The following is a 12289-nucleotide window of genomic DNA, read 5'->3' on the forward strand; positions in this document are numbered from 1 at the left end:
AGCCCAGCACACAGTATGGCAGCATGTGCCCACATGTGGTGTTCAGTGCTGTGTGGGGTACAGCCCAGTACAGAGTAGGGCAGGGAGTGATTGAAAACATAAACACATTCCAGCACACAGTAGGTGGCACACCTGTGGCAGGGATCAGACACGTGTTATTTTCCACAAAGGACACTCATAAAAGAGGATAAAAAGAGAAGGGAAATGGGAAAGTTTTGTTTATTTTCTCAGTTCATGAAGGACCACGGAAAGACTACAGCAGATTCCTGCTAAAGCCAACATGCACATCACCCTCCCAACCTTGCTGTTCAGGGTGACAGTGATGAGATCCTGCCCCCAGGTTTAGCTGGTCAACCATTTAGCTACTTAATGGGACAGTGCAGTAGTGGAAACAGAAACAGCCCCTCTCTCCAGAGGAGCTGCAGCGAGGTCCCTCTGCTGATGTCACTGAGATGTCCGTAACCATAGCAGCCCAGCAGCCTGCTGAGAGTCCACTGACAGCAGGTTCCTTGTTAATCCCACAGACCAGCTTATCTATACCATAAAGTCTCTATGAGGCGAGTCCTGTAGGAGAAGCAGCTTTCAATGAGACTCCATACAAAGGAGCTGCAGTTGGGTGGTTTGAAGATGTGCAGGTGAAAGAAACTTACAAACTCCTGGCAACACTCTTCCCTCCCCTTGGCACATCAGTGAGCTTTGCAGTTCCCCTAACTGTGCACAGCCATTCTTCCTGCGGCCACAGCCCTGACCTGAGCCACTTCCTGAGTCCACTCACATCTGCGTCTACAGACGTCCAGAGTAGTTCTGTAGAGGAAGACAGGCTGTGGAGGGGCCAGGTTGAAACCAGAGAAGCCAGGATTTGCATAAAGGTGCAGGAGGATGGAGGAAAAAGAGAGGTGGCCAAGCCCCTAGGAAATGGCCTGGACAGGGGCATTGTCCCGGCTCCAAAGCCCTGGTCCTGCTGGTTCTCGAACTGGGACGGCTGAGTCGGTCTGGGCACAGTGACAGAGGGGATCTCTTCTGTCTTGGCCTTGGTCTCCCTAAAGCATGGGTGCTTTTCAGACAGTTCGTCTGGAATCTTCCTCTTGGGACTTCACTTGGCTTTAGCTCCCTGAGAGCCTGTGTGCTTCTTTGCAGGGCACTTCACAGTTGCAGAGTCCTTCTCTGCACAGGAAGCATGTGGCACTAAGACCTCAGAAAGCACCCAGGGACTAACTGGACGTTTTGCCATTATGACTCAGACCTGGGTCTCCTTCACCAAACTTGGAGTCTTTAAGAGAAATGCTGTACTGGCTGTAAATGGCAGGAAGTTTATAAATGTAAACTGATCTCCTCTGCCTGAGTTTTATATCCTTCTCCATCTGTATAATCCTTGTCAGTGACATTTGTGTGTTATACACCAGTGATTGACTAAAGACAGGATGCTAAGCTCCTGTCAGTGGTGGAGGAAGCAAGAGGCAGGTCCTCTGCATGAGACCAGGCAGAAGCAGGCAGATCCCTGGGACTTACCAGCTGAAAGTTAAAAGTAAAAGATACTGACTCCAAAAGGAGATAGACTGGTACCCAAAGGAGCAAAGCACACGCACACACACACACACACATATATACAAACATAGACACACATGTGTATACACACACACAAAACTAGGATATTGAGAAAATCCATTTCTATATCTATTGCTGACTTAGGGAGCACATAAAATTCAACCCAAGCCTTGGCTATAACCTAATGTTTAGGTGATCAGTATATGGGGGTTTACCCAAAGGCCGTCTGTCTATCCTCTTCTCCAGATTGGGGATAAGAGCTGCTCCAGCCACTCCAGCAGCAACACTCTGTCTAGTAACACCTCCAGCAACAGTGATGACAAGCACTTTGGGTCAGGGGACCTGATGGACCCCGAGCTGCTGGGACTGACCTACATCAAAGGCGCGTCCACCGACAGCGGCATCGACACCACGCCATGCATGCCAGCCACCATCCTTGGCCCAGTGCATCTGACAGGCAGCAGGTCTCTGATGCACAGCCGGGCCGAGCAGTGGGTAGATGCTGCTGATGTCTCGGTAGCTGACGATGACCCTGCCAAGATGTATGCCCTGCATGGCTATGCCTCTGCTATCTCCAGCAGCGCTGCTGACGGTAGCATGGGTGACCTCAGTGAAGTCTCCTCCCACTCCAGGTAAGCCAGTATACTCCAAACTGCACCTGCAGTATGGGTGGGGCCTAAGGCTGTCACTGCTAACTGCCCAGCCATCTGACCCCACAGAGAGTGCTCATCTCCTGAACTCTGCTGTTGAGTTGTGTGTCTCTTGCCTCCCCTCTCAGCCTGTGACCCTGATATCTTTTGATAGAGAGCTACAAACCAGTTAATCTTCAGTGTCTGTCAGCCATGTCCACCCTGCAGGCCACCTGTGTCCCAGGTTATCTGTGAATGCAGTGTGACTCACTTGTATATGAAGTCATCTCACCATTCCTGTCAGAAACAGTTGTAGACCCTGGAGGAGGGAAGGCACAGCAGCAGGCTCCTTGCTGGGGACTCACCTCACTCCCTTATGTAAGCTTGTGAGCACCATCACACCATCCCTGTCCCTGAAGCCTGATGGCAGGCCATGTACTACAGGAATTTGGTTTGGGGTCTGTGCATGGACATGTGCACATAGTAAATTGCCCACAGAGACCAGAAAGGGAGTTGGACCCTCTTGAGCTAGAGTTATAGGCAGTTGTCGTTCATCCAGTGTGGGTGCTGGAACCAAACTTGGCTCTTCTGGAAGAGCAGTAAACACTCCTGAATGTTAAACTGTCTTCCCAGCCCAGTTGGGATTTTTAAGTAAATGTCTGACTAAGCCTGATGGTGCAGGCCTATAATCCCATCTACTCAGAGGCTAATCAAGGCCACCTGGGGCATATTCCACTTAAAGGTCAGCTTGGGCGGGTTAGTGAGACCTGTCTCAAAATTAATTGATTTGTTTGTGAAGTATCTCGAGGCTGTGGTGTATTCAGCCTCCCACTGTTGGGGGTAAAGAGGAGTTAAATATAAGGGAATTTTATCCTAAATATAGATACATAATACATGTCTGCGCATGGTTTTGTACTCCAGCTTGACAGCTGTCTATCTATATGCTGGTTTAAAAGCTGATAATTTCAGGTTTCTGGGTTCTCTTTGAGAGACTCAGAGAAGAAGCTCGTGTGTCAGTGTGTCTCAGTGGGATCTCATCAGGAGGTGTGGCTTCTGCTCCTCACGTTTGCTCCTTGTCCCTGGTGCTGTCCTTCCACGGCTTTGGGTCACTCTCCAGCTTTTCAGAGCTTCCAGTCACAGAGCATAGATGGACAAACCAAAATGGAACAGTCCTGTGGGACCTAGAACTCTGAAAGGAATGTCCCCAAGGGGTAGTGAATGCAGGCCCCTGGTTTCTGGTGACAGGCCTCTGCTCCTGAGCAGTGGACACCAGAGTTCTCCATGGAGCCCTCCTCTGCCATTTCTTGGATATTACTGAAGGACAGTGCCCACTGTGAGTGCTGGGTATGACCAGTAAGGTCGACCTACATCCTCGTAGGACATACAACCAAGGGGTCACTCTCTGTGCCACTTTAACTCATGGAACCCAGGCAGGCCAAGTGACAATGCCCCACACCAGGTGCCCTGTCTTAATTTCCCTTGTGGCTAAAACTTATTGTCACTTGCTGGCTGTGTTCATGGCTATCTCCTGGTGAGAAGGGGTCCTTCTCTAATGTCTACAGAAGGCATGAGTCTCCCCTGAGAGGTGCCCATACTGGCTAGGAAAGAAGGGTTTATTTTGGCTTGTGGTTTGAGGGATACAGTCTGTCATGGCAGGGAGGACTTTGGAAGAAAAAGGTCACGAGTATCTGCAGTCAGGAAGCAGAGATGAACGCTGGTGCTCAGCCCAGTGTCTCCTCTTTATTCAGTCCAGGACCCAGTGTGTGGGATGCTGCTGGCCACATTTAGGGTGGGTTTTCAACGTATCTCAGACAGGGACACCTGTCACCTCAGAAATCACAGATCTAGTCAAGTTGACAAAACTAAACATTACACCCAGCACCCATGTGTCTTCTGCACTGTCCTTGGCTGTAAACCACCATGGCTGAGGTGGTGCCACTGAGGACAATTAGAACTTCTGCTGGGTGTGGGCTGCTAAGTTGTGGTGAGACAGCCACCATGCCAGGGAAGAGGACAGGAGCCTGGAGCTAGCTCCTGTTGGCCAGGACAGTGGGAACAGAGGATGGGGCTGTGTGCCAAGTAGACATTCCTGCTGCTCGCTTTTCACTAGTGCTGTTCAATGCAGCTCAGTGCGAGATAACATTGTATTCAGAAGTCACATGAGTTCTAGTTCCTGGATGATTCCCACCCTCCTCGGGACTGGATAAAAGTTGGCCATTCTGTAAAAGCCACCTTGGGGTCTTGTAGCCCCTGCAGCATCTTTTCAAAGTTCAGGCTACTTGTAAGAGACCTGGTGTCAAGAGTCAAGGTACCTCAGGGACTTGTGGAATCTGTGTAGCAAAGAGTTTCATGTTACTGCTAAGTGGAAAGTGCTCAGTGTTCTTGGACAATTGCCTTCAGTGCACGCCCTTCATTAGGCAGAGAAAGGGAGTTCGGGGGGATTTCTACAGCAGCTGTCTATTAATGCGACAGGCTAAGGGACTAGAAGCCTATGAGTAGCTGGCCTGAAGCACCTCTTTGGCCTAGGGTTTTGTACTTATGAGACTGGAGTCATGAACAGTTGAGTTGGAATTTGAGTCACTAAGTGAGTGGCCTGCAACTCGCCTGCTCTTTGCTGTAGCATTTCCCCCAGTTGTATTTCTCAGCTTGCTTCTGCCACACCCGAGCGTGGGGAGCCTCTGGACACAGAGGCTTCCCATCCAGCAAGCTATGTGGTAGAGAGGTCACCTGCCTTCCCAGCCCAGTGGCCAGGGACCACATGTCACTGCTGTATCTGCTATGATGCCACCTTTGGCTGTCTTCACAGTGGCTCGCACCACTCAGGAAGCCCTTCCGCTCACTGCTCCAAAAGCACTGGCTCTCTGGACAGTTCCAAAGTCTACATTGTCACTCACAGCAGCGGTCAGCAGGCACCTGGGGCTGTGACAAAGCCTTACCACAGACAAGGAGCAGCAAACAAATATGTCATTGGCTGGAAAAAGTCAGAAGGTAGCCCACCACCCGAGGAACCTGAAGTGACGGAATGCCCCAGGTAAGGCTATAACCATAGTCATTGTACACCCTTCCTACCATCTCTGTCTGTCCATCTGTCTGTCCCCTAGTTAGGGTTATTGCTGCTGTGATAAAACACCAGGACCAAAAGCAGATTGGGCAGTAAAGGGTTTGGCTTCTACTTCCACATCACTGTTGATCACTGAAGGAAGTCAGGACAGGAACTCACATGGGGTAGGAACCTGGAGGCAGGAGCTGATGCAGAGGCTCACTGGCTTGCTTCCCATGGCTTGCTCAGCCTGCTTTCTTACAGAACCTAGGACCACCAGCCCAGGGATGGTACCACCCACAATAGGCTGAGCCCGCCCCATTGATCACTAATAAGAAAATGCCTTATGCCTGATCTCATGGAGGCATTTCCTCAGTCAAGGATCATTTCTCTCAGATGACTACAGCTTGTGTCAAGTTGACATAAAACCATCCAGCACAGAGTACAGTCATGTGAGTCCAGAGGACACCCTCTGATGAGGCCCTGCAGGTGCTGCCTGCCTTCTTTGAGAACAGAGCCTATCATTGGCCTGGAACTCAGTCCGGTGTGGCTTGCCAGCCCTTGGGCCCCAGTGACCCTCCTGTCTCCATCTGCCCAACATTGAGGTTACAAGTGCAGACCGCCATGCTCAGCTGTTTACTGGGTGCTGGGAATGGGTGCAAGGCAAGCATTTCACCCACGGGGCCGGCTCCATTCTTGCCTCTGCTTTAAACACTTTAAATGTTGGGATTTATGTTTCCGTCTTTAAAGTCTTCACTTTATTCTGATGGTGATGGTGGTGGTGGCGGTGGTGACGGTGGTGACGGTGGCGGTGGTGACAGCAGTGGCTGTGGTGACAGCGGTGGTGGTGGTAATGCTTATGGTGATGTGCAGAAGCTGCCGGGGCATGCGTAGAGTGAGTCCCTCCTTCTACCATAGGAATCCTGGGCTTGAGCTCAGCTCATCAGGCTTGAACTTGGAGAAGGCAAGCCCTTCACCTGCTAAGCCATCTCTGTAGCCCTTGGCTTTTATTGGTAGCAGAGTATAAAGCTCTGCTGACTTTGACTCTGTATGCAGAAAGCTGTCTGCAGTAGAGTCATGGTGACAGCGGGTGGTGTGGCGTAGTCTCCATGGTGTCTCAAGGCCAAGAGCACCGTCAACCCCACAGTCAGAGAACACAGAAGCAGGAACACTCTGCCTGCTTGTTTTGTGGAACTCCTAAGGTTTGATTGGCAGGTAGGGATGGGGGGGGGGGCGGCGGGGATATCCTATATTTGTGAAAAAAAGAAGGGAAAACTGAAGGTCTGGTATTGTTCAGAGTAGCCCAAGAAACCCTGACCTGTGCTCTGCTAGAGGAGCATGCCATGGTGTAGGTGTGTGCTGTGTGTGCTGTGTGTGCCTGTGAGCACACAGCTCATGGGAGCGTGCACACAGCTCATGGGAGCGTGCACAGACTCTTGAAGAATAACCTTAACTAATGTGCCTTGGGCTCTCCCCATTATGATTTTGAAGATAGTGCTGTCACTGGCCTGGAGCTTACTAAGTCTAGACTGGCTGAGCAGTGAGCCCAAAGATCTGCTTGTCTCTGTCTCTCCAGTGCCAAGCTGACCACCAATCTGCCTTTTTTAAAAAATCTGGGTTCATACTAACTGAGCTATCCCCTCAGTTTCAGATGCTTTCTGGACTTTCATCTGACTGCCAAGGGACAGCTTATAGGTAGACTGCAGCTCCTCTGAACCTGTGTTCTGGTTTATTCCATCAGGATATATGGTGAGATGGACATCATGTCCACAGCCACTCAGCACCCGGCAGTGGTGGGAGACTCTGTTTCAGAAACTCAACATGTCCTATCCAAAGATGACTTTCTGAAGTTGATGCTGCCAGACAGCCCCTTAGTGGAGGAGGGGAGACGGAAGGTGAGTGAGTGACCATGAGGGCTTTGGTGCAACTCCAGGGCATGTGCTCCCCACAGCCCTTCCTGTGGTCCACCAACAGCCCGGTGTAGAGTGGCCATCACTACTGTCACGGATGTCAAGGTTTGGTTTGTTTATAGTACTGAGGGTGGAACCCCAGGGCCTCGCACATTCTAGGCAAGAGCTGCAGCCCAGCCCTGGTCCTTGCCACTAGCAATTCCTTCAGAGACAAATGAGCTGAGGAGGCTGGTGTGGGGGCCATTGTGTTCTTGGAGTTGCTCTGAAAGCCAGGCTGGCTCCCCTCTGGTCTTGGCTCTGGCTATGACCTGTTACATTAGCTTATGCAAGTGGGTCCCTGCGTGCTGATGTGATAAAGATTATGTCAGTAACTGTCCTTCAGGGTCAGGGCTATGCCGGGAAGTGACACACAGGAGCCTAGCGTGGTGCCTGGACACAGCCGGCCCTCAAAGGTAACCAGTGAGGCCACACTGCTTATCTCGCCCAGGACCTCCAGCCTATGCCCTGTCCAGGTCAGCCTGGCAGGCTCTTCTGCTCCAGAAATGGATGGAGATTGGTTGCAACCATATCTATCAAGCCTTGCATTCTGCCACACAGAGCTGCAGCTCTCAGCGACAGCCTCCTCACACTCAAGTCAGCGGTGCCTTCTCAGTGAGGAGTTCACGTCTTTGCTTTGTTCCCCGCAAGTTCTCCTTCCTGAGTCACTTCTTAAAATAATGCGAAGCAGGAGCTGCTAAGCCTGATGACCTGAACTGGAGAAGACAGACAGACAGACTGCCCTCCACCAGTGTACCAGGACTGTCTGCCCCACACGAGTGAATGAGTTTAACAATGCAGTGCTTACAATAACGCAGGGTAATTAAAAAGCATAAATAAGTAGGCCAATCACTTCTTTTTCAAGTAGCTGAGACTGGTAGCAGACTGCGGAGCACACGTTAGTGTCTGGTTCTAGAACAGAGCCTCTCACACTTGTAGTCCGGCATCTGTGCTTCCCAGGGAAAGTGAGGCTTTACCTGCATGGCAGTGAGCACCAGTCTGTGTATCTTACCGCAGTTAGCTGCCTTGTGTTCCTGGAGCAGCAGTGCCATCAGACACTACGCCTGTCCCTGTCCACCGTGATCTGAGCATCCACACTCAGCTGTAAACAACTTACTGGGGTGTGAACCGGGAACCCCGCCAGAATGTCTCACAAGGAGCCTTTTCTCAACACTTCCTTCTATCAGATCCCGGTTAGGGAACTGTGTGTGCTTGGGTTCAAAGGCAGATGACTCCACAGCAAGCATCATCGCAGAATGGCTGAACCTGTGCTTGACATGTGTGTTTTCTTCTAAAACAAATGACTTTCCCAGTGCCAGTGAGCTTTGCAGCTCACACACACACACACACACACACACACACACACACACACACACACATCTCTTGTATTCTTCCCTGGAAAGATCAGATAGAATGAGTAAAACATGGGCAATAGCAGGGCCTCTAGCCTCCTTGCCACATCCAGAAATATTACTGGCCGCTCCTGTGTGTGTTAGAAACGGTATTGGAGTGAGACGATTGTGGTTCAGTGCCACAAAAGTGCTGCAGGTTCGGTCGGGTCCCTGCTTCTTTAGTTGGAATTATTTTAGTGTATGAGGGTAGACAGCAGGATCCCTGAGCCTTCCAATTCTGGGTTGTGGTTTATTCCAGATACAGTCAAGGTGGCCATCAGGAATGACCACCACAATCCACCCCTTGTCAACTGATACAAAATAATATCTCATGTCCACAGGAAACAATAACAAGGCCATGAATACACCTAACATGATATAACTATTTCTCGTACAATCTCAAGCACATTTGTAAATATACAATAGGCCAGTGTCCCTTGGGAACATTCTTTTAGTGTCTCTACTTAAATACCAATTGATGTTAAAGAAATTGGAAGAAAGACAAATGTATTCTTAGCAAAATAAGACAGAAGCATTCATATTACTTTAAAATCCTCATTTCTGCAACTGGTTACATGGTCTTAGCTGGTATTTATAACAGTGATGTCAGTGTCTTCCTTATAGCTGGTCATACTACTTCTATGTCTCTTGTTGTTACTTTAAAAGAAAAAAAAATGAGAAGAGAAAAGGGGATTTATTTTATCTTGCAATTTAAGATTACAGTCCATATATGTGTGGAAAGCAAGGCAGGACCCTCTTGTCTGTAGGTGTACAGCACCCTACAGACAAGAGCAGAGAGAAGCGGGTGGGTGCTTGCCCTCACAGCTGGTGTACAGCACCCTACAGACAAGAGCAGAGAGAAGCAGGTGGATGCTTGCTTGCTCGTGCCCTGCTCAGTTTCCCCACTCTACTGCACACAGTTTAGGCGCCCATGCCTAGGAAATGGTACCAGCCACAGTGGGCTGAGTCATCTCACATCACTTAGCTTAAGACCACCTTCACATACTTGCCACAGGCTAACCCAAAGTAGACATTTGAGACACTCTACCCAGGTGGTCCTAGAGTTATGTCAGTTGACAAAGCTAACCCTTGCAATGGTTTTGTCCCACTAACTGTAATTCAATTTCCAGCAATTATACAAACTTTTGCAAGTGGTAACTTTTAAGTGGACAGCAGAATTTACTGGATTTAAATGACTTCTCTTAAGCATATTTATATGGCTCTGGAAATGTCAGTGTTCAGAATTAGTTTCGTTATTTAGACTCAGTTGGACCTCCCTGCTGTCATTTCTAGTCACCATCCGTCCACAGTGCTTCTGTGCTTCTGTGAATATCAGTTGCCTGAATGATGGCCTTGCGTATTTGCAGGAGCGCTGGCCTCGCTACAGCTCCGTGTCTAAGCTGTACTAGTATTTCACAGAGTGTCAGAGGAGGGGACTCTGAAATCCAGGCATGGTCCGGAGCCTTTCTGCATGCTTGACTGTCCTGAACCAGCAGAAAACTGGAGAAAGCCATAGCACAGGCAGACAACCCTGACTGCGTATTTATCGTGGAGGTTCGATCTGGTTTTGAGACAGTCTTGGTATGGTAGCCAAGACTGGCCTTTACTTGCCATGTAGCCCAGGATGGCCTTGAACTCTCGGCAGTCCCCCTGTCTCAGCTTCCCACGTATTTGGAGGTATGGGTGGGCAGCACTACTCCGCAGACCTTGACATTGTCAATGTCCCTGCCTTTATGACCCGGAGTTTCCTTCACATTGCTAACATTCCTGCCTTTATGACCCCTAGTTTTCATTCTACGGGAACGTGTCTCCACGGAGGTCGCTGTACCGAACACTGTCCGATGAGAGCGTGTGCAGCAACCGGAGGGGCTCTTCCTTTGCCAGCTCACGAAGCTCCATCCTAGAGCAGGCGCTGCCCAATGACATTCTGTTTAGCACGACCCCACCCTACCACAGTACGCTGCCTCCAAGAACCCACCCTGCACCCAGCATGGGGAGCCTACGGAGTAAGTGAGGGCTGCGTGGGAGGACTCTCGGGGTACCCGTGGTTCCATGTGATCCTCGAGGTGGATCCAGGAGTACACATGGGGTGCGATGTCAACGGTTTGGCACTATTTCCTTGTCTTCTAAACCATTTCTAAGTAGCAGACTTCAAGGTGGTTTACATTAGACATTATTATCAAATACTGTTTTTACTTTATCTCTGAAGGAAGTGATGTGTAGACTCTGTAACTTTTTCAAAGAGGAACAGTGGCATAGGGTGGCTTTTCAGGCTGGGCCAAGCATTCTATCGCTCCACTTCATGGTCCTGGTAGCAGGGGGTAACAGGTGGGTGTTGGGACACCCAGCTACAGCTTTGTGGCCTCTGCATGTCACCTCTGTGGCCCTGTGTCACACCACACCATGCTCACAGGTCAGATTTTAAAACTGTAATTTTTAGTGTCCTGTATATCTGTGCACACACACACACACATACACACACACACACACACACACACACACACACACACACACACAGGCACATATACATGTAGAGACAGAGTCTCTCACTAAACCTGGAGTTTGCCATCACAGCTAGCCTGGCTGGCCACCCATTCCCAGGGATGGAATTGTCTCGTCTCCCCTGCTAGCACTGTGGTTAGAAGCAGGCACCAGCACACTGGTTATTTTCATGGCTACTGGGCACCCAAACCCAGGTCCTCATGTGTGCACAGCAGGCATTTACCCATAGAGCCATGTCTGCAGCCAGAGTGTGATGGTTTCTATGCCCGGCTCCATTCCTGCTGCACAGCAAGCCTGGCAGTTTAACTATAAAGACATATTCAGGTTGTTTGTCAAATTTCATCATAGGAAGAACTATCTTTAGAACCAATTTCTGCAGTGTATATAAACATCCCAGGCTATCTGACATAAGGCTTCTAGTAGTGTTTAACAGGCTGGTCCTCACCCTGTGCAGTGCTCAGTGTGGAGCATGGTACCTGCCTGTTATAAAGTCTCTGAGTTTCCAAATAGCAAGGCAAAAGCTCAGACAGACACCTCTGTCCCCTGAGTTCCGCCGAGTGTTGTTGAACCCCCACCCCACCCCCACACTGCCTCTTTTAAGACAGGGTTTCATGTAGCCCAGGATGGCCACTAAGTGTCTCCTGAGAGCTTTTGTGAAGCTCCTGAAGTTCTGTTTTATGTTCTTGTTATTTTTCTGTTTCCCACATACAAGTGGGTTCTGTGTTGCCAGGGTTTCTATTCAGCCCTTCTTTTGTTCCCCTATGAGAGACATGGTGTCTTAGCTTCGGTGTCTTAAAATAGTGGTGGTGAATGATGATGGTGATGATGGAGATGATGGTGATGATGGTGATAAACTCCACTTCTTAGGTATTAGGTTCTTAGAAGGACTGAGCAGAAAATACTGTGGTTTTCATGTGCTCTGCTCCTGGGAGACTCCCTTCCTAAGTGTGAGGTCCCCTGTCCTGACCTCATCCCAAGCAGCATAGCACTTTGATTACAGTGGAGCCCAGTGATGCAACGCTGCCGTCCAGGCCCACAGTCCCTGCGTACCGTTTCACACTGTACAGGCCTGACAGACGGACGGTCGGTAACACAGGCCTGACAGACAGACAGTCAGTAACACGGCTCTGCATCCAGAGTGTTGTACAGAGAGTTTTACTGCCCTAAAAAGCTAGTTCCTTGAATATCCCTCCTACCCTCTTCCTGTGGCGAGTCCTGGTCTCTGCTGTTCCTGTG

General features: G+C 49.8%; 1 protein-coding gene across 3 annotated transcripts in view; it reads left to right on the forward strand.

Moving 5' to 3' along the window:
* The window catches only part of Sipa1l2 (signal induced proliferation associated 1 like 2), a 151363-nt gene that overhangs the window by 120094 nt on the left and 18980 nt on the right, over positions 1 to 12289 (forward strand). For all 3 annotated transcript variants that reach the window (XM_085843514.1, XM_085843515.1, XM_029480755.2), the window contains 4 exons: positions 1792 to 2177; positions 4981 to 5205; positions 6956 to 7109; positions 10338 to 10557. In XM_085843514.1, coding sequence (XP_085699640.1) covers positions 1792 to 2177; positions 4981 to 5205; positions 6956 to 7109; positions 10338 to 10557 — 985 coding nt within the window. The remainder of the gene's footprint in view (positions 1 to 1791; positions 2178 to 4980; positions 5206 to 6955; positions 7110 to 10337; positions 10558 to 12289) is intronic.

Source organism: Mus caroli, unplaced genomic scaffold (genome assembly GCF_978045245.1).
Source record: "Mus caroli unplaced genomic scaffold, Mus_caroli_1 scaffold_10, whole genome shotgun sequence".
In the NCBI taxonomy this organism is placed as follows: domain Eukaryota; kingdom Metazoa; phylum Chordata; class Mammalia; order Rodentia; family Muridae; genus Mus; species Mus caroli.